This window comes from Coturnix japonica, chromosome 7, assembly GCF_001577835.2.
Source record: "Coturnix japonica isolate 7356 chromosome 7, Coturnix japonica 2.1, whole genome shotgun sequence".
Classification (NCBI taxonomy): domain Eukaryota; kingdom Metazoa; phylum Chordata; class Aves; order Galliformes; family Phasianidae; genus Coturnix; species Coturnix japonica.
The window spans coordinates 24,561,785-24,582,759 of NC_029522.1; the positions used below are offsets into that span (position 1 = coordinate 24,561,785).

Genomic DNA, 20,975 nt, shown 5'->3' on the forward strand with positions numbered 1-20,975 from the left:
TGAGCGCACGGGGGAATGGAGGTGGGGCGGAGGGGAGAGTAGCGGGAAGCGGGCGCGCGTCCATCCCGGGTGGGGAGAGGGCGAGTCCGGCTCTGCGCTGATCCCCCCCCGGGCTTATCCCACCGCTAGCCCCGCCCGCAGAGCCGCCGGTTCCTCGCAGCAGAGCCGCGCAGGTGTGCAGCATCGCCTTTGCCAGTACAGCCGCGAGCCCATGGCGGGGGTCCCGTCCCCTCCCTGCCGTCCGGAGCCAGCGGAGGCGGCTGCACGGCTCCCCCCGGCCCCGCCGCCGGTGGTCACGGAGCTGGAGATGAGGCTTTGCATGCGTCATCCCCTCCGCGTCAGGAGCATGCCTGGCACAGCAGAGATCCTCCGCGGGCCTCTCCGCACGCTCTGCCGAGCGAGGAGCAAGGACGTCACCGGGCCTCGGCGGTGGGGGGAGGATGGGGGCATCCTGCCAGGAACCCCCTCGTGGGGATCACAGCGGCACCCCACTGCTACACCCTACGGGGGTGCACAGCCACCCCACCGTCACTTGCTGGGTGTCCCCACAGTCCCCACCCAGGCGTGCAGGATGGGGACGTGGATACCCAGGGATGCTGTGGGGAGATGACAGTCCTGCCCAGGTGCGGGGGCACCCATCTCCCCTGGGGGCAGTACCTGGATGCCTCATCTGCCCTTGGGGATGGCCTGCGTGACAGGGCATGGTCCTGCTGTGCTGGCTGAGCTCGGCACACCACCTGGGCCACCCGCTGCCTCCCTGCTTCCCTTTGGCCCCGCTCCCTGTTGGCCTCACAGTCAGCAATACTACTGCCATGTTGCTTGGCTCCATGTGCCAGGAGAGGGCTGTGCTCCACGGCCCCACTCACCCCATGGCCACAGCTATAGGGATGGATAGCCCCCTGGAAGGACCCTGCATGAGGATGGTGGGTCTATGCAGGTACTGGGGCAACGAGGCAGGGGCAAGTCTCACCCTACCTCGCCATGGGGCAAGGCTGAGGCTGGATGCTCATCCCCACTGGCTTTTCTTCCCTTCTCTGTGAGCTCAGGGTGGGCTCCAGGGGCTCCCCTGCTCTGTTTCCTAGGCTGAAAATGAAACCCCAGGCAGGGTGCATCACTGCTGGCCAAGTTGCCCAGATCTCATCTCACTGGGGTTGGTCCCAAGCTGTTCCTGCCACCTCCTGCCCCCTTTCTGTCCCTCTCTTTGAAAGCAGAGGGTTTATTGCTCGGAGGTGACCCTACATCATGCATGGGGGATGCTGCTTTCTGAGCTGTGGGTGGGTGACATGTCCCAGGGGTCCGGGCTGGGGGTGCTCTGTGGGGCAGAGGCCAGGGGCTCACCTCCCCCCATAGCAGTGGGCCCTGCCCTGCTGGGTGCAGTCACCAGATCTGGTGGGAGTCAATGGCGCCAGTCCCCGGGGAAGCCGTGAGCACACCCGATAATGGCACTCAATTGCATTTTCATTTTTTAATGGGGGAATTATCCGCCGATGGTGCAGTTAATCACTCATCTATCTTTCCCTGGCCTGGAAGGCGGGCTGCCAGCCAGAACCAGCACAGGCAGTCAGGGAGGGGAGGTGAAGCCTGGCTCAACCTGGCTCAGCCTGAATACAAATGTGTTTCATGCATCCACTGCCCTCTGGCCAGCACCTCATGCTGAGAGGGAGCAGTGGGAGCCCCTCTGTGCTGCCCACTGGCACCCTAGGGGCTGCAAAATGAGCCTGCTGCTGTTGTAAAGACAACTAACTGCTGGTTGTGCTTGGCTGGCTGGCTGCCCCTGGGGCTGTCTGTTCCTGGGGACTGTCTGTCATCCATTCCTAAAGGCTGTCTGTCTGTGTGGTTGTCTAGAAGCAGCAGGATGGGCAGGAGGCTCTGGGAGACCCCCACTCACGTTCCTCAATGGGCAGCAAGGGCATAGGCTGCTGTTGTCCCAGGGAGTCACTGCTGCCTGGCTGGGCTGGGAGCAACGTTGGGTGCTGGCAACTCAGCCCTGCTGCCTGTAGACAACATCCCCTGTCCTACCTGCATACATCAGCATGGCAGCCAGGTGGCCCTTGGCAAGCAGATACCCAGCCCTGAGCTACGGTGAAGAGGAGGGCAGGGAGCTGGCAGGGAGCAGCTGGCACCTCTGCCCCACACTGTGATCCTGCTCGCCCAGACGGCGGGGCTCCCACGCCTCTCACCCTGCGGGCTGGTCATCTCATGGCACTTGTGCCAGGTGGCCTCTCTCACAGCTGGCATGGCCACCACCAGGCTGGGGGATGCTGTCCCCATGCTGGGCCCATGCCCATGGCTGAGTCTGGGCCAGTGCCTGGAAGACACTTGGCTGGCTCAGTCCCTGTGCTGGCGCGGGCAGCAGCTTCGAAGGGGCTGTGGAGCATTTGGGCACATGCCCAGATGAAGCTGCTGGCTGCAGGCAGCGGGACTGGGGTACACCGTGCCACCCCTGGGCACAGGAGGGGAGCAGCACCAAGAGATGTGCGTGCATGTGCGCTGGTGGGCATGCGCTGCACGTGCCCACCTACACCCGTGCACGGCTGTGTGCGTGGGGTGTGTGCCTGTAGGTACCCTGGGGGCGTGCAGCTGGGGGTGTGCATCAGACTGTGCTGTGGATAACGCTTTCTTCTCTCTTCCTTTGCAGAAAACCGGCCACTCGCGGCGCTTCGGTCGCTTCACGCATGGTGCGTTGAGTTACCAGGATTTGCCCCTGCCTTCTGGGATGGGGTCTGGCCCCCCTGCAGTACCAGGGAGGGGGCAGTGAGCAGAGGCTGCACAGGGCTGGGCACAGCCCTAAAATGCGTTTAGGGGCTCCTGGTTTGTCCCGTGTGTGTGCCTTTGTCCTCACAGCTCCAGGAGCAGGGGTGCTGCTGGGAGAGCTGGGGACATGGTGGCAGGCAACCTGCTGCAATGGCAGTGATGGGACAGTGAGCAGTGTGCTGGGCTGCACCAGACCAGCCCAGGGAGGCGATAGCGGTGTGGACCCCCATTGGGAGCCCAAGGGCTTTGCCAAAGGGCTCTGCAGTCACAGCTTGTGATGGCTTGCATAATGGTGAGGAAGAAATGGTGACCCTTGGTATCTATGTGGGTTTGCTTTCCTGGGAAGGAACAGTACAGTGGTTCTTCACTGACTTGGCCACAATATACTGGGCGCACAGTGCCCCACAGCCTCATCCTGAGAGCAGCATTGGTGCTCTCCCAGCCAGAACCACATTACGGGACACAGCAGCACCTCTGAACACTTGCTGTAGGGGGGTTCAGGATGCAGAGTGCATAGCAGGCCTGATACAGCATGTGTGCCCCGGGCACACATATCCATGTGTGCCAGCACCTGGGGCACAGGAGGTGAGGGCACAGGGCCCACAGGACAGCTGGAGCAGCAGCAGGTACAGGAGCTGGCTGCTGTGCAGGCAGGATGTGACCATGGTGTGGGGAGGAGGAGATGCCATGTGCTTTACAGGAGGGATGCAGGGAAGGAGAGGCTGAACGTGATGCTGAAGATGACATAGTGACTGTGTTTGTGTAGTGAATTTGTGTAGAGAAGGCTGGGGGTGCCAAACCCATGGCCTCTGCCATACGGAAGGGTAAGGCACCAGGTGCCCACTGTGGGCCCTGAGCCAGGCGATTGGCCAGCCCTAGCCCCATCTTTGGCCTCCCAGGCCAGCACATGGTGCCAGGCTCTCTGAACTGGCACAGCCCACACAGCTGCTGCCCTGGCAGGTCACTGCCTCATGGTAGTGCAGGGACATGCTGGGGACAAAGTCCTCCCCAGTGCCCCACGCGTCTCCGCAGGCCGGGCCGATAACCGGGTGTTGATGTCTCTCTCTCTCTTGCTGCCCCTATGGAAGCGAAGTTTTCCGCTCCTGCAGGAAGCAAAGCTACGGTAGGAAGATGCCCACCTCATGTCAGCCCTGCTCCCAGATGGGACCCTGTGCCCCCAGCGGGTCTCCCTGTCGCAATGCCACACTGTCTCCCTGTCTCCATCACCCAGTTACATCCTCCTTCCCCTGCATTTCCACCGCCACCACCATCTTTTCTCCTGCCTCCATCCCACATAGCATCATCTAATGCCACTCCTGTCCCATGGTCTTTCCAGCCTCAGTCCTGCCTTTCCTGCTGGCAGCCTGTTCCTTCTGTGTCCCCCATATTTCAGTCATCCCTCTCCTACCCTTGCTCTCCCACTGTACAGAATTGCCTGTGCACTGCCCATCTGCTGCTGGAGCCGGTAGGTCTTTGAGAAGCAGTGCCAGCCTGCTCCTCGTGTCCCCTCATCCTCTACTCTTCCCCCACAGACTCGGAGACCGGCGAGGATGAGCCCAGCGACCCCCAGGTGACGCAGCGCAGCGAGCTGCAGGATGAGACGGCCTTCAGCACCCCCACGGGTGAGCTGCGGGGACACAGAGCTGAAGAGGTCCTCTTGGAGCAGCCCACCCATGGGCTGAGCTGGGTGGGATACCACTTGGGGATGCCCACTGCTCTTCTTCCAGGTGGCTCCGACACCCTGGTGGACGCCTCCATGAACACGACGCCAACCTCGGTGCTGGCCCTGTCTCAGGCGGAGGAGCGCTCCAGCTGGTCGGGCAGCCAGCAGACTGTGGTGGAGAAGGAGCCGGATGCCAACTTCCCCGTGCGGGGACCCTACCTCCGCCCTAGTGCCTGGCAGCCGCAGGGAACTCCAAGGCAAGCAAACGCGCCGTCCCCACGTGGCACCGAGGTCCGGCACCTGGGCGTGGAGCCGCTGGTGCGGGCATCACGGGCTAATCTGGTGGGCACAAGCTGGGGGTCGGAGGATAGCCTTTCAGTGGCCAGCGACCCCTACGGCAGCGCCTTCAGCCTGTACCGAGGACGGGCGCTCTCGCTCCATGTGTAAGTAGCAGGGAGAAGTGCGCGGAGGGGACATTGCTGGGGCCATCTCCTCCCCGCAGCCATCTTCTCTCCTCCACCTGGGCTTTCTTTGCCTTCTCCATGCCCGGATGAGGAACGGAGGCTCTGAGCAGTAGGCACCTGGCACCGGTGAGGAGGGAACAGCCCTGGGGTGGGGGGCCTGGAGCAGGGTCCTTATTTGCTATGGCCAGTTAAGGTTTGGGGGTAACCCCATCTGAACTGAACCTCTTCCTGGCCAGCTGTGAGGGCTCTGTATGGTCAGGGACATAGGGGCACAGAGGTGTGACACCCACAGACAAGCTGTCCCCACCACCTAGGTGTGGCAGCGGGGATGAGGGACATACTTGTTCCCCAAGGCCTGCTGACATGCTCAGAGCCCCTGTCCCTCCCCAGCCCCGCAGGCCTTCTCCTTCAACCTCCATCCTCCCCTTTGTGTTTGAGGCTGCTTGTTCCACCAGAACCTCATCTCCACTTTTTGATTTCTGCACTGCACATGCCAAGCCCTGGGCTGTGGGGCCAGGGGGGTGGGTGGGGATTTTGGGGGAGGCAGGGTAGGGGGACATGTTGGCAGCAGCACGTACACTGGGTGATGACTTGTGGCCTTGCAGAAGAGCTCTCTGCACTGCCTGGCATGCTGGAACCCCCCAGGGAGATTGGGCACCCCTCTGTCCCTGTGCCCTCATCTTACCTGCATGGCAGCTCTGGGAAGGGCACTTGCTGAGTGTCCCAGCTTCACCACACTGCTGTCCTACATGGGTGTCCCTGGGCAATGAGACACCAGCAGTAAGACACCACGGGGTCATACCAACAAGCCGGCTCCTGATGGCGTGTGGCTGGACCCCCTCACTGTGGTGCTTTGAGGGTCCTGGGGCTGTCCCCTGCTATGCCCTATTGGGTGGTTGGGTTGGGATCCATGATGTGGCCATAGGTGAGGGCGGGCTCTGACTTGCTCTCCCCCGTTCTCCCCTTGCAGCAGCATCCCCCAGGGGGGGTACCGACGAGACGACCCCCACAGCGGTCCTGTCTCCCCAAAGCCAGGCGCTGAGCCTCCGCACTCACCTGCTGCCCTGCCGCTGACCGCCAAGCCGCCCATCATCCGCTCGCCATCTCCAAGAGCTGGCCTGTGCCCCCCCACGCCCTCCGGAGCCACCTCGCAGCCCTCTGCCCGCCTCCCCTCCGCCTCCTGCACTCCCGTGACCCCCCGCAGGACGTCCTCGGTGCCGGCCGACTATCAGGACATTGTCCCCGAGGAGTACGAGGAGAAGATCAAGAAGCCCAAGTCTCACTCACAGGGCAGCACGCAGGACTCCCGGCCCGCCACCCCCATGAGTGACGCATCGGGCCGCATCTCGGTGCGGGCATCGCCCAAGCTGGTGCGCGCCGGCTCCAGGATCTTTGAGCGGCTGCAGTACTTTGAGGAGCGCCGCGGGAGCCTGGAGCAGGCAGACAGCCCATTCCCCGCACGGCCATGGCTGCCCCTGCGCAAGACACGCTCCTTCGACCAGCCCGGCTGGGAGCGGCGGGTGGGCACGCTGGGGGGCTGGCGGGATGGAGAAGGCAGCGCTGCCAGCCGTCGCCAAGCCTTCCGCCAGAAGGCAGCCTCCTTTGATGAGCGGGGCAAGTTCGCTGGGCGAGTGCAGGACATCGAGCACAAGTTCTCGGAGGAGCTGAGCCGCATCAAGAGGACCGTGTCCAAGCAGCAGCTGCGGCGCTCGCAGGAGCTGGGCAAGGCTGAACCACAGCCACCCGCTGAGCCCCCCACCGCCCGCACCCCGCGCAGCTCAGCCTTGCCACGTAAGGTGCAGCCAGCCAAGGCCTCGGCTCCGGCCGACGGCACGCACGTCATCCAGCACCTGGCTCTATCCAGCGTGGCACTGGTGGGACCCAACGGGGAGCCAGAGCCGGGGGGACAGCGGGCACGGAGAGGCCTGGCACGGGGTGGCATAGTGGAGGAGTCAAGGAAGGCTGTGCAGCAAGATGGTGGTGGGGAAGTGAGGAAGAAGGAGCAGTGGCTGTTGGCACAGACCACCCCACGGGGTCGTGCCGCTGAAAGGACTTCGTGCCCGGATGGAAGTCCTGTGGCTGCAACCAGGGCCCCCGGGGTGGCGAGTGAAGGGCTGGCTGCCAGGCTGGCCGTGCCCCACGGGCTGTACCGCAGGCCGGAGGTGTCTGCGGAGGTGCGGTTCCTGCCTTGGGCAAAGCCGGGCATGGAGCAGGAGGCCCGGCTGGAGAGGAGCTGGGCAGGGCAGCACAGCACAGGGAAGGAGGTGGAAAGAAGGCAGGCGAAAGTGGTGGAGAAGAAAGAGAGCATTCGGACGGCTCAGGAAGGCAGAGGCACGCGGAGCAAGGGGAAGGGGCGCCGGGCCCGGCCCACCTCTCCAGAGCTAGGTAGGAAACAGCTCTTGTCCCAGTCAGGGGGGTACTGTGGTGCTGCCACACCTCACTGCCACCTTGGGATGCCCAGAGTGGCCCAGAACCCTGTGCTCACCCTGCTCATGGCCATGGGGCCATCTCTCCCTATGCAGAGTCCTCTGATGATTCCTACGTCTCGGCGGGTGAAGATCCCCTGGAAGCGCCCATCTTTGAGATCCCCATCCAGGACACAGCGGTGGCTGTGGGATCAGAGGTGCTGCTCAAGTGCATTGTCACAGCCAACCCGCAGCCAGAAGGTGAGTGGTCGCAAGGCATGAGAATGCAATTGGCTCTGGCACTGTCATCCTGCCTGTCCCCGGGCTCTTGGGGCCACCTGAGCTGTGTGGCAGAACTGTGGCTCTGTGCTCCTTGGGGAACAAAGTGCCAGCGTGCGGTGCAAAGGGCAGGGTGCAGGCAGAACCTCTGTGACCCTCCTGTGCTGGGATAGCAGGAGGAGGCACCAGGCAGGAGCAGCTGGCAGAGGCTGGCAACGAGCAAAGCAGCTCTGTTTCCCTCCTCCATCTTCCACTGGAGGGCAGGAGGATGCCAGGAACCATAGAGAGGCCTCTCTCCATCAGGGTCCATGAGGACCTGGGGCTGCTCCTGATGGCAAAGCGGTCCCCAAGCTGGGCAGAGAACTGCGCCGATGCCAGGGGAGAGAGGATTCCCTCTTACCCCGGGATGGTCTGAAGTGACCCTGCCTCTGTCCGCAGTGTCCTGGAGGAAGGACGGGGTGCCGCTGAGGAGCAGCACGGCGCGGCCCATCAAGGCGGAGGGCGAGCGGCACACCTTGCTGGTCAGGAGCGCCCGGGTGGCCGACGCCGGCCTCTACACGGTGACGGCGGCCAACGAGGTGGGAGCCACCTGCTGCAGCGCCATCCTCAGCGTGCGGCCCGGTGAGTGCCGGCGGCCGGGATGCAGGCAGCGGGGGGCGGCGGGAGGGCCGGCGAGGCGACGGGCTGCCTGCCAGCTCTGCTGTCACTGCTAGGAAAGCTGCTTCCTTACCCTACAAGGCTCTGTCTGAACCGAAGCAGCTGACTCGCTGCCGGGTTGTGCCGTGGGGGGAGCGGGGTCAGGCACCGAGCATCCCCAATGAGTTGGCAAGTCCAGTGCCTTGCGGGGCACCCCGGCTGCCCACCGACGCGCAGCCTGCCTTGGGGCCCAGCGTGCCCTCCGCCATCCGGGAATTGCCATCCCACCGCAGCCCCGAGGTGTTCCCATCTCAAGACTTCTCCCTGGGGAGTGCAGAGCCCCGGGGAGCTGCAGGAATCCCGATCCCCCCCCGCCCCGCTGCGCCCCGGGGCGCTGAGCGCGCAGCCAGGCAGCTGCCGCCCCTCGGAGCCGCGCAACCCCGCGGCCGGAAAGGAAGGGGGTCGGCAGCCCCCGGCCCGTCGCTGGGCCCTCCCCCGCTTCAGGCCCAGCCCCGGGGGCCGGCCGGCGGCGCGGGGCCAGGGCGGCGCTCGGCCGGGGAGGGCTCAGCGCTCCGGGCTGGATGTGCGCCCGGAGCCGCCGCATCGGCCCCGGACCCGGCAACGGCAGCGGCGCTCCCGCGGTTCGGTCCCGCTCAGGGAGGGGGCCGCGTCCCCCCCGGTGAGTGCGAGGGGCACCGGAGGGCTGCGGGCGGAGGGGCTGAGGGGAGCCGTGCGGGACCGACGGGCGTCGGGGGTCGGGACCCCCGCAGCTATCCGCCCCGCTGCCGCTTCACGGGGGCAACGAGGGGGCAGGGGGGCCGAGCCGTCGCCGGGCAGCCCGCCCGCTTTCCCGCTTCGGCAGCTCCGTAAGGGGATCCGCAGGCCGGGGGGGTGGTGGGGGGTGACACGGCCGGGCTGGAGTAGGGCCAGCACCCCCACCTCGGGCAGCGCTCTGCCGGCAGCACGCTCGCCCCCGGCCCCGCACACATCTCACCCCCATCCCGGCCCCACGCTCCCCCCACGCCGGACCCGCTGCCCACGCGTGCTCGCCGCGATACCGAGCTCGGACCCCGGGAGCGGCCGTCCGGGCTGCGAGGGAAGCGCAGCTGCCAATGTCACCTTCAGCCTTCTGCCGGCTCGAGGCAGGGGCAGCCATTCCCGGAATCCGGGCGGCTTAAGGATGGGAGCGCGGCCTGCTGCGTAAGAGCCACTTGAGCCCCGCTGTCGCCTTGCGGGATATCGCGTCCCCTTATCGGCCCCGGGGCGTGTTTCGCACCCACCCCCCGCGCAGCCCGGCACCCCTTCGCTGCCGGCTACCGTGCTGCTCCTGGCGGGATGCAGCATAGGGTGGGCATCCCCGGGCATCTCCAGGCACACGATGGTGGGGAGGGGTCCCATAGCCTCCTGCCCGGCTCTGTGTGCTGCCAGCTCCTTACCTACCCTCTCCTGCTAGCCCCCGCCGTGGAGCGGCATGGGAACCTGGCCCCCCCTCTGGGCCAGGTCAGCCCCATCACCTCAGACGAGGAGTACCTGAGCCCACTGGAAGAGTTCCCCGAGTCCGGAACCCCGCAGCACAGACCAGCCATGAAACTGCAGCCCAGAGCGGAGCATGGAGCTGCCCACAGCTCTTCGGAGAGCAGCTTCAAGGCTGCACCCACCTTTGAGGTGAGCTGAGAGCCCCCCCGGGACCTGGCAGAGGAGGAGCTGTGCCCTGTGGTGCTCTAGGGCTGCCCCTGTGATGGGGTACAGGTGGTCCTCGGGGTGGTGTCAGGGACACGCGGTCCCAGGGTGATGGGTGCCAGCTGCTTCCTGACCTCCTCTTCCTCAGGTGGCCCTATTGGACCAGTCGGTGCTGGAGGGACAAGATGTCAGCATGAGTGTCCGCGTCCGTGGAGAGCCCAAGCCCATCATTTACTGGTAAGTCCTGGAGCTCACTGGGTCACAGTAGGGCAGGGAAGGGGGCAGGCATGGGGATGTTCCCATTTGGGGCCTGCCAGCTCAGGGTAGCACCAAGGAGAGGAGCTCTGGTCTTGGTCTTGGTTGAAACTGAGGAGAATGGGGCTTTGTATGGGGCCAGCTGTGACAATGCCTCTCTGCCCATGTCCCTGAGCAGGCTGCGGAACCGGCAGCCCGTGAAGTACGGCCGCCGTCACCATGCAGAGGAGACAGAGGGGGCCCGGGGTCTGTACACACTGCACATCCTGGCAGCTGAGCGCACTGACACCGGCTTCTACACCTGCAAGGCTGTCAACGAGTATGGCACCAAGCAGTGCGAGGCCAAACTGGAGGTCAGAGGTAAAGCTCCCCGAGGGTGTCCCCATGTCCCCATGGGGCTGGCCAGTTCCAGCACCCTGCATGAGCTGTGTGGGGAAGGGGCCGCTGCAGACCCCTTCTCGGTGGTGCTGCTTCTTGCCCTTCCCTGCTGCAGAGCAGGTGGGCGTGAGCCCAGTGCAGGAAGCGCATTGCCTGGTAGGGTGGCAGGGAGGGGACATGGAGTGGTCACACTGCTGCAGAGGCTGGCCCTGCAGAAGGAGGCACGCTGCCCCACTGCCCAGTCCAAATGTGCAGCCCCACAATAGTGGGTCCTGCTGCCCAGCTGTGCCAACATCCCCAGCCTGACCCAGAGGCTGCTGCTCCACCAGAGTAGCTTTACACTATGTCCCCTTGTCCCCATACTGGGGCTGGACGCTGGCCCTGGCTGTGCAGAAAGGGCTCCTGGCCTTGGTGGCCTTGCAGGGGACATGGCCCTCCACCATGCACACAGCTCCTTCCTTCCCTGCCTGCAAGCTGCTCCCAGCTCAGAGCAGCTCCCACAGTACTTGGGTACCTGGGGCTGGGCTGCTCCTCCCCAACCCTGCTGTGGGCTCCAGCATCCTCCTAGGAGCCCTAATATGTGTGTGCAACAGGGGAGTGGCGTGGGACCAAGGGACTTGCAGGAAGGGGATGAGTGATGCTGTCTTTCTCTTGCCCTTTGCTTTGTGTGCCCTGCTCCTCCCAGCCTTCCCTGCTGATGGCTGCCTGAGTCCCTGGGCTGTCCCAATCCCACCCCAGCCTTTGCTGCACTGCTTGTGTCCTGCCAGGCCCCCACTCCCAGCAAAGAGTGGCAGCACAGGAGTGGCCATGGGAGCCAGGCACGCACCCAGCGAATGGATGGGTGTTGGCTGAGGCACCAGTCCCCCTGCCGTGCTCCATGTCTGTGGCACGCAGCGTTGCGTGTTGGCATGTGCGTGTGTGCCGGCCCCGTCTCCGCTGCACTAACCCTTCTGCTTGCTGACTGCGGTTTTTGTCTGTACGCAGGGGGAGTACGATAAGGGGGTTCATCTCTCAGAGCCACGGGGGCTCTTAGTTGGACACCTCTTAGGCAGTGGACCTCACCTTGCATTATTACCTTCTGCTCCATCCGCCGCCTCGTCCTGGATACACTGCGGGGATGCGCGGGCCCTCGACGGCGGGTGTGGGGCACGTGGGGTGGCTGGGCACCGTGTCACCGGGGCCGAGCAGCAGGCGGGGGGCGGTCAGTAGTGCCAGGCACCCCCTCAGCCGGGCTAGGGCGGCTGCCCAATGCTGTCTCATGTCTTGCTCCATCCGTGTGTCTGTGTCTGTGTGTCCTGCTGCTCCTCTCCTCACTGCTCAGGGGAAGGGAGCAGGGAGCTTGGCCCCGTGGCTGCTCAGTGCCAGCTAGGGCCATACGAAAGGGAACATGGTGCAATGGCTTCCACCACAGAGCCTGGGGGATAAGGGACTCGGGGACCCCCATGCTGGGGCTGTGACCCTAGGGTCTGCCTAGTTCCAGCCACAGAAGCAGCCCCGGCTTTGGGTCTCTTCTCCCCAGGGTGGGGGGGCTTGGCGGGATGTGGGCTGCGAGGCCGTGACCCTTTTTGTAGCTCTAATAAAATCTGTTTGGTAAAGCGCTGTGTGGTGTGTTCCTGGCACGGACACTTCCCCTCACCCCCCGTTGCCTTCCCTCTGCCACCCACCCCGGCTCAGCTCCGCTTTCCACATCTCGCCCTCACCTCCTCCCCGCTGCATCCCTTTGCCTGCATCCCGCTCTCTGCCCATCGGGGCCCCTTCCCCGCATGCCCCCACCCTGCACGGCTCCCTCCTCGCCACCCCCCATGATTGCTTTTCAGTTGCTGAGATGCGTCTCTCTTTCTCTCTCTCTCTCCCCCCTTCCCGGGCAGCTCGGCCCGAGTGCCAGTCCCTGGCTGTGGTGGTTCCCCTGCAGGACGTGGTGGTCGGGGCGGGGGAGCTGGCACTCTTTGAGTGCCTGGTGGCTGGCCCGCCAGACATGGATGTGGACTGGCTGTCACGAGGCCGGCTGCTCCAACCCGCCCTGCTCAAATGCAAGATGCATTTTGATGGGCGCAAGTGCAAGCTGCTGCTCACCTCCGTGCATGAGGACGACAGCGGCATCTACACCTGCAAGCTCAGCACGGCCAAGGGTAAGTGGTGGGCATGCAGTCCCTGGGGGTATTGCTTGGGATCCGGCCTTGGTGTGGCTGAGTGCCAGAGGGAGTGGGGGGATAGAGAGCGATTTGTGCCTCCTGCAGCTGGTGCTGCACAACTTCATGGGCTTTAGTGCCACATAAAAGGGCACCAGTCAGTGATCCTGAGCCTGCAGCCCACCCCACTCAGCCCTGTCCAGTAGGCGTGCAGCTCCCAGGCACTGGGAGATGTTTGTGTCATGGCTGTACCATGCATCAGGAACATGCTCCTATCCCCAGGTTCCAGAGCCTATGGGGTCCTGTTACTGACATGTCCCTGCTAGCCCAGCTCAGAGATGGGGGCATTTGGCAGGGGCCAGGGTGGCCTGCCCTCTTTTCCAAAGATGCCACTGGTGTCAGGAACCACTGCACACTCCCAGCTGCCCTGGCCTGTGCCCTCTGCACTTCCCCCTGCACACAACCTATGTCTCTCCTTCACCATAGAGGGACAAGTGTCTCTGTTCCCCTCCTGGGGTGAGTAGACACCCCATCAGTAAGTCCCAGCTTCAACCATCCTCATCTTGAGCTTTGCACTTGCAATCCCAATGGTAACCCCCTGCCCCAGGACAGTGCACCCTCCCACTACACCTAGCAGACAACACCTCTATTGTCTGAGGAGAGGGAAGAGGCACTCAGCCAACAGAGCCCAAGCCCTGTGCCTGGATGCTATGCACATGCACTCTGATCCCCACACCCCCCATGGAGTGACATGCTGTGCCCTGCCCCATGTGTTCAGTTCTGCTTCTGGCCATGAGGGGCTCACCCCCCCCCATGCTCTATTTGCAGATGAGTTGACCTGCAGTGCCCGGCTGACAGTGAAACCCTCTGTGCAGCCGCTCTTCACCCGCAAACTGGAGGATGTGGACGTGGTGGAAGGACGGACGGCACGCTTTGACTGCATGGTCAGCGGGACCCCTGCACCGACGGTCACCTGGAGCCACTTTGGTAACCCCTGTGCCATGGCCTCTATCCTACGGCCCTCATCCCATGGGGTTTGCAGCCCTAAAGGAAACCCAGCCCTGCTCTTGGAGCATCAGAGGCACGGGGCCAGGGACACAGAGGGCTGTGCTGGGGCTGCTGATGCCATCCATACTCATGTCTCCACACAGGCCAGATGGTGCAGGAAGGGGAGAACGTGCGCATCCAGCGGGACGGGGGGCTGCACTCACTGGTCATCGTGCATGTGAGCAGTGAGGATGAGGGGCAGTACATGGTGTCTGCTAGGAACACCCATGGCCACGTGGAGTGCTCTGCCGAGCTCTATGTGGAGGAGCCACGGCCATCCGCTGCCTCCCAGATGTAAGATGGTGTCCCCTACTTGGTGCCCATGAGATCTGCCAGGCAACTCTATGCTGCTGGGGCCAGGCTGGGCACGCTGTGCTCATCATGGGTGCCCACAGCTCCAAGCTGGAGAAGATGCCATCCATCCCAGAGGAACCAGAACAGGCGGAGACCGAGGCAGAGTGCTTCACCATGCCTGACTTCCTGAAGCCACTGCACAACCTGGAGGTGGTGGAGTCCAAGGAGGCGGTGCTGGAATGCCAGGTGGCTGGGATGCCCTACCCATCCATCACCTGGTTTCACAATGGCTCACGCATTGACAGCACCGACGATCGCAAGATGATGCAATGTAGGGTTACCTGCTGCTCTTCCCTTGGCCAGAGCCACCTCCTTCTGGGCACAACACTGCCCAGAAAGGGAGCTCTGCACTGCACTGATGTGCTCTTGCATCCATCCCTGCAGATAAGGACGTGCATCGCTTGGTGTTCAGAGCCGTCAGCCACACGCATGCTGGCGTCTATAAAAGTGTTATTGCCAACAAAGTAGGGAAGGCCACATGCTATGCACACCTCTATGTCACAGGTAAGTAAGCTCACCACCGGGGGCCGCTACTCCTGTGCCCTATATGTGGGACTCAGCATCCCTTTAGCAAGGTGACAGCAGATGGGACCACAGGGCAGTGCAGGTTGCTGGGGAGTTGGTGCTGTCTGGGGACTCCTGGAGGCTCACCCCACTCCCCAACTCTCTCCTGCAGATGTGGTGCCAACCCCCCCGGATGGGCCCCCCACAGTGGCCTCGGTGACTGGCAGAGCCATCACGCTGACGTGGAACAAGCCCAGGTGGCTGGACACGGCCATAGGTGAGGGGCAGGCAGTGGGCATTGCTGTGTACAGTAAAGTGGGCTCTGCATTGACCCTGTCCCCGTGCAGACCCCAGCTCGGTGACCTACGTGGTACAAATGCAAGTGCTGGGCATGACACAGTGGATGGTGTTGGTGTCTGGCCTGCGGGACACTACCTACACAGTGCATGGGCTCACCAAGGGGGCCCAGTACCTCTTCCGTGTCATCACTGCAACCCCCAAGACCAACAGCAAGCCCTCCCCACTGGTGGGGCCTGTGAAGCTCCTGGATCGGGGTGAGTGCACAGCAGGGTGCTGGGCTGAAGGGACAGGATGGGTGGCTGCAAGCCCAGGGCTGTGTATGTGACCTGGGAGGTGTGGTGACAAAATGTGTGGCAGGTCCCTATCTGGATGAGGCTCCAGTCATCCTGGACAAGCCTGATGTAGTGTACGTGGTGGAGGGCCAACCAGCCTCCATCACCATCACCATCAACCACGTGGAGGCCACCGTCACCTGGAAGAGGTAGGACGCGCTCTAGGTGTTCCTCAGGGCATACACCCAATGGTGACATGCAGAGCTGATGGTGTGTGCCCGCAGGGGCGGGCAGGTGCTGGGGGAGCAGGAGGGCACGTGCGAGGTGACGATGCCGGATGATGACCAGCACTGCCTGCGGCTGCTGCGCGTGGGTCGGGGGGCTGCAGGGCCGCTGGCCTGCGAGGTGAGCAACCGCCACGGCACTGCCCGCTGCACCCTCCGCCTCCACCTCGCAGGTAGGTGCCCCCGTGCCGGGGGGCTGTGCCCCTCTGCTGTGGGGGTGGCATCCTCCCACAGGGTAGCACTGCCTTCAGGGTGCGCCATGGCTGCGTGCCATAGCGGGCACTGCCCCATTGCATGGCAATGCTCATCCATGATCTGTACTCACATGCTGTGGGGATACTGTCCTACCGGGTGGCGGTGCCTCATGGGGCTGAAAGCTATGCATGCATGTCTGGTGTCTTATCTGATTTGAATAGAGGCATCCCGCATGCCCCATGATCATGTGCATGGGGTGGCACTGTGCCATGGGTGACGCTACCCCGATGGGTGGCACTGTGCCATGGCCCTTGGTGCCCCTTGGCCACGTGCTATTAATAGCACTGCTGCATGGTGCCCCTTATCCGTGTATGACACACACTGCTCCATAGCCAAGAGCCATGAGGGAAGCTCCACAATAACCCACACCAGTGTCATGGCTAGCGCTGCCCCTCAGCACCTCACATCCATCTATAAAAGGGAGATGCAGCCCCACTCTGTCCCACGCACGTCCACGTCCTTTGAGTGGCACTGCCTCATGGTGCCCCGTTCTCAGTGTGTTCGTGTGTTATGGCCCCATGGCGCCCTGTTCTGACTGTGTTGGTGTGGCATTGCCCTGTGGTGTCCCATGCCCCATCTCTTGGCAGAGGCACCGCGCTTTGAGTCCATCATGGAGGACATTGATGCCCAGGAAGGGGAGACACCCCGCTTTGCCGTGGTGGTGGAGGGCAAACCGCTGCCGGACATCATGTGGTACAAGGTGGGATGGGACCCCAGTACCTTGCCCTGACCCACAGCCCAACAGACCCACAGCTGCTGCTCCCCTCCCTGTTTCGGGCTCCTTGTGCTGGGGCTTTGGGTTTGTGCTCTCCCCAGATGACACAGCGTGCTGCAGGTGCTGGGGGTGGGAGCTGGTGGGGGGGTGGCATGGGTCTCCTGACATCTGCTAAACCCCCAGGATGGGGAACTTCTGGAGGAGAGCAGCCACCTGAGCTTTGTTTATGAGGACAACGAGTGCTCCCTGGTGGTGCTGGGTGCTGCTGAGCCCGACAGTGGGGTGTACACCTGCACGGCCAGAAACCTGGCGGGAGAGGTCTCCTGCAAGGCTGAGCTGGTGGTGCACGCAGGTACAGCCAGCCAGGTCCCCTTGGCCCTGCATTGCAAGGCCTGCCCCCTGCCCCTTGCTCAACCCTAACAACACCTCTCCTTCCTCCAGCCCAGCCTGCAGCCGATGCCACCATGGAGGAAGATGCGCTGCACAAGGCACGACGCCTGACTGACTACTATGATGTACACGAGGAGATCGGGAGGTACGGGGCCAGGAGATCCTCTGAGGACAGTCGTCATCCTCCAGTGATGGTCCTGGGGCATCTCCCTACGGGTACAAGTGCCTACCCCAGCTTCTCAGCAATGGGGAGGTCTTCCCTCCCCACCCCCTCATCCCACTGGCACATTGCAGGGGGGCTTTCTCCTACCTGCGGAGAGTGACAGAGAAGAGCAGCCGCCTGGACTTTGCTGCCAAGTTCGTCCCTGGCAGGACCAAGGCCAAGCAGTCAGCACGCCGGGAGCTGCACATCCTCTCACAGCTTGACCATGAGCGCATCGTCTTCTTTCACGACGCCTTTGAGAAGAAGAATGCAGTCATCATGGTGATGGAGCTGTATCCTCCAGGGGCGTGGTGTGGGGGCCAGGGGGGGGCTGGAAGGCCGAGTGAGTGCAGGGGAGCAAGGTGGGAGGAGGGCACGGGCACAGCGCTCCCTGTGATCCTTGACTATTCCCAGCTGTGCTGAGGATGAGCTGCTGGACAGGATGGCGAGGAAGCCCTCAGTGTGCGAGTCTGAGGTGGGTGAAGTGGGCAGGGAGATGATGGCTGGGATACCAGATGATGCTCATTGTTTTGTGCCAAAAGGAGGTGGCATCCGCCAACCTCATCGGGCCCACTGCTGCCTGGTGCCACCCCACCTCTGCTCCCTTGCAGGTCCGCTCCTACATGCGGCAGATCCTGGAAGGGATCTGCTACCTTCACCAGCACCAAGTCCTGCACCTGGACATCAAAGTGAGTGTTCCCTGGGTCCCTGCAGAGGGAACAGCCCCTGTGCCTTGCTGTGCCTCTCCCCAGTGGGAGCCTCCTGCCAAGCTCCCTCCTGCCCTGCACTCTCCTGTAGCCAGAAAACCTCCTGATGGCAGATTCAAGCAGTGAGCAGGTCCGGATCTGCGACTTCGGCAACGCGCAGGAGCTGACGCCTGATGAGCCGCAGTACTGCAAGTACGGCACCCCCGAGTTTGTGGGGCCCGAGATCGTCAACCAGAGCCCCGTCTCCAGTGTGACCGATGTCTGGTAAGGGCAGCCGGGTAGACCTGGCATCCCCACTGTGCTGAGGGACTGGTGCTGTGTGGTGACCCTGCTCTCCTCTCCACAGGCCTGTGGGGGTCATCGCCTACCTGTGGTAAGTGCCCCAGAGTGTCCCCACAGAAGGGACCCCCATTCCGTTCCCTTTCTGTGCTCCTCACCTCCTCTCTGGCTGCTCCTGCCATGGCACTGGGGCAGCCCTCAGTCCCCAGGACATGCCAAGCTGTTTCCCGCATCCCAGTGACAGTGTTCCCTTCTCACAGCCTCACTGGGATTTCCCCCTTTGTGGGTGAGAACGACAAGACGACGCTGATGAACATCCGCAACTACAACGTGGCTTTTGAGGAAAGGATGTTCCAGGGGCTCACTCGGGAGGCCAAGGGCTTCGTCATCAAAGTGCTGGTCAATGACAGGCTGTGAGTGCTGTGGAGCCCATCCCCTCCTGGGGCACGGCCATGGGCCCCATGGGGGTGGAGAAGCTGGGTGAGGAGCTGGCAGGATGCATATCTCACCTGGCTCTGCTGCTTCACAGGAGACCCAATGCGGAGCAGACTCTGGAGCACCCCTGGTTCAAGGTGAGTCCCAGCACAGAGCAGCACCTGGGGGCTGTAGTGTTGCTCAGGGCTTGCTGTAGGGTCTAAGTGACTTGGCTGTCCCCTCTCCCTGCAGACACTGGCAAAGGGGAAGGTCATCAGCACCGACCACCTGAAGCTCTTCCTCTCCCGTCGGAAATGGCAGGTGGGGTTAGGAGCTGAGGTGGGAAGAGGGCAATTTGTACCAGCCTGGCTGATGCCACGCATGGTGCTGTGCTGCCTGCCTGAGCCTGACCCAGTCCTGTCCGTGGGCTGCAGCGCTCACAGATCAGCTACAAGTGCAACATGGTGCTGCGGCCGATCCCAGAGCTGCTGGAGGACACCTCCAACCACCTCTCCATCGCTGTGCCTCGACACCTCAAGGAGTCTCCAGCCCTCTCGTCCTCCTCAGACTCGGATGACCTGGACGAACTGCCCTTCATCCCCATGCCGCACCAGGTGGAGTTCTCTGGCTCCCGCATGTCCCTCAATGAGATCCCCACGGATGACGAGATGCCAGGGCCAGCTGAGGGCCTGCGGCAGGAGGTGGCTGTGCCAGGGGACGGCTCCGCCATGGAGTGGCAGAGCGAGGCCACAGGAAAGGCTGTAGTAGCCCTGGGGAAGAGGCCGAGGGCCCCAGGGCCGCGGCGGCAGTGTGCAGAAGTGGAGGCACCCAGCTCCTCCGATGAGGAGGCCCCCGAGGCCCAGAAGCGGCTCGAGTATCCCCGCAAAGCCATGAGGAAGGGCTCCAGCCTGGAGTCCCCGGAGAGCACCCGGCGGGGTGAGCTGAAGCGGGGCAGCTCGGCTGACAGTGCCCTGCTGAGCCGGCCCCCAGGCCTTGAAGAGGGGGCTGAGGTGGGCCGGGAGCCTCGACGTGCCCTGGCCAAGGCAGCCTCCATGGAGCTGCCGCGGCGTCGGGGAGTCGAGGACGAGCATGCCCAGCGCCTGGAGCTGATGCGGCAGCGCCTGCTGCGGGGCAGCACCACCGATGGCAAGGTCAGTGGCCTGCGGGGTCCGCTCCTGGAGACGCTAGGGGTCGGCCCCAGCAAGAAGGGGCAGTGGCCGCCCCGCATGGAGCAGCTGGCACCCTCAGTGCCACGGCTGGTGCGGGCAGCGTCCAGCGAGGCCGCCTCTCCCCACCTGATGCCCCCTGAGCGCGTTCTGCAGAAGAGCAGCTCCTTCAGCCATGGTGATGCTGAGCCTGTTGTCCGGCACCGCCGCTCCGGTGCACCCCTGGAGATCCCAATGGCCCACACTGAGGCTCAGAGGCTCAAGGAGTTCCCATCACTCTCAGCACTCACCGAGGCACGGCCCCAGGTGCCGGAGGCCATTGTACCACAGCCCCCTGTGGCCAAGGCTGCCCAGGAGAGGAAGCCCAGCCCAGAGGAGCGGGTCCAGCCTCAGGCCCGAGCCAGCACTGTGGGGAAGAAGCCAATGGAGGAGAAGGTGCCCACCAAGGCTGAAGCCACTAGAGCCACAGGGACGCCTGGGGTAGGGGCTGCCAGGCCCAGAACAGCCACCCCGCAGCAGCCTTTGGCCCCTGGGGCTCGCACCACTAAGTCCTCCTACGCGGAGGTGATGCAGGCGATGGGAGCCACGTGGCAGGGGGAGCCGGCCACCAAGGAAGCACCCCAGCCCGCTGCCCCTGCTGAGCCCCCTGCACCGGCACCAGCACCAGAGGAGAAGAAGGAAGCACAGCCCACCGGCTCATCCAGCTCCCTGCTCATCCAGGACATTGACTCCGAGGAGGTCTTCGAGGCCAAATTCAAGCGGAGCCGCGAGTCATCCCTCAGCCGTGGGCTGAAGCTCCTGACTCGCTCCCGCTCTGAGGACCGGCACTTGGCCAGCCCGTCGGCCCGCGACGACGGCATTTACCGGCCCACACCGGCCGGCGTGCCCCTGGAGCTGCGCCGGAGCCAGCCCGCCGGCTTGGAGAAGTCCAAGTCAGTGCAGGACCTGCACGAGGTGGAGAAGGACAGCGGCTTCCTCCGCAGGATGTCTGTGCTCCTCAAGCGCACTCCACCCCCCGAGAGGAGGAAGAGCAAAGGGGAGGAAGGTGGCGGTGACACTCCGACCCGCGGGCGCCGCTTCTCCTGGAGCCTGGGCTTGGGCAGCTCCAAGGAGCGCAGGGACTCGGAGAGCCTCAAGTCGGAGCCGGGGGGTGGCGGGGAGTCGCCGGTAGTAGCGGTGCGGCGGAAGATCAGCGCCACTATGGAGCGGGTGTCCTCGCGGCTCCGCAGCCTGTCGGACGAGCGGCCCGAGGACGAGGGGCCGGGGGAGCTGGGTCAGCAGCGGCCGTCCCTGCTGCGCCGCTCCATCTCGGAGGGGGACAGCCTGAGACGGGTGGGCGTCGTGGCGCAGGACCAGGTGGGACCACCGCCGGCACCGGCACCGTCCTCCGAGTCCCTGCGCTCGGAGGGCAGCACCCGCTCCACCGCCTCTGCCAAAGGTGAG

The 20,975-nt window shown here is 63.9% G+C and overlaps 1 protein-coding gene across 9 annotated transcripts in view; it reads left to right on the forward strand.

Moving 5' to 3' along the window:
• Positions 1-20,975, forward strand: part of SPEG (striated muscle enriched protein kinase) — a 31,046-nt gene that overhangs the window by 5,235 nt on the left and 4,836 nt on the right. For 2 of the 9 annotated variants that reach the window (XM_015869133.2, XM_015869132.2), the window contains exons 2-30: positions 4,287-4,376; positions 4,482-4,860; positions 5,852-7,266; positions 7,404-7,547; positions 8,004-8,186; positions 9,655-9,866; positions 10,030-10,118; positions 10,315-10,496; positions 12,383-12,643; positions 13,472-13,630; positions 13,795-13,984; positions 14,086-14,315; positions 14,429-14,548; positions 14,721-14,825; positions 14,896-15,102; positions 15,206-15,329; positions 15,405-15,577; positions 16,247-16,359; positions 16,558-16,726; positions 16,816-16,909; positions 17,059-17,259; positions 17,381-17,441; positions 17,578-17,655; positions 17,765-17,937; positions 18,020-18,046; positions 18,213-18,365; positions 18,482-18,524; positions 18,619-18,687; positions 18,801-20,970. In XM_015869133.2, the coding sequence (XP_015724619.1) occupies positions 4,287-4,376; positions 4,482-4,860; positions 5,852-7,266; positions 7,404-7,547; positions 8,004-8,186; positions 9,655-9,866; positions 10,030-10,118; positions 10,315-10,496; positions 12,383-12,643; positions 13,472-13,630; positions 13,795-13,984; positions 14,086-14,315; positions 14,429-14,548; positions 14,721-14,825; positions 14,896-15,102; positions 15,206-15,329; positions 15,405-15,577; positions 16,247-16,359; positions 16,558-16,726; positions 16,816-16,909; positions 17,059-17,259; positions 17,381-17,441; positions 17,578-17,655; positions 17,765-17,937; positions 18,020-18,046; positions 18,213-18,365; positions 18,482-18,524; positions 18,619-18,687; positions 18,801-20,970 (7,614 nt within the window). Of the gene's footprint in view, positions 1-30; positions 2,679-3,842; positions 3,878-4,286; positions 4,377-4,481; positions 4,861-5,851; positions 7,267-7,403; positions 7,548-8,003; positions 8,187-9,654; positions 9,867-10,029; positions 10,119-10,314; positions 10,497-12,382; positions 12,644-13,471; positions 13,631-13,794; positions 13,985-14,085; positions 14,316-14,428; positions 14,549-14,720; positions 14,826-14,895; positions 15,103-15,205; positions 15,330-15,404; positions 15,578-16,246; positions 16,360-16,557; positions 16,727-16,815; positions 16,910-17,058; positions 17,260-17,380; positions 17,442-17,577; positions 17,656-17,764; positions 17,938-18,019; positions 18,047-18,212; positions 18,366-18,481; positions 18,525-18,618; positions 18,688-18,800; positions 20,971-20,975 lie in introns of those variants that run through there. The other 7 variants (XM_015869138.2, XM_015869141.2, XM_015869135.2 and 4 more) reach the window with 7 other exon arrangements.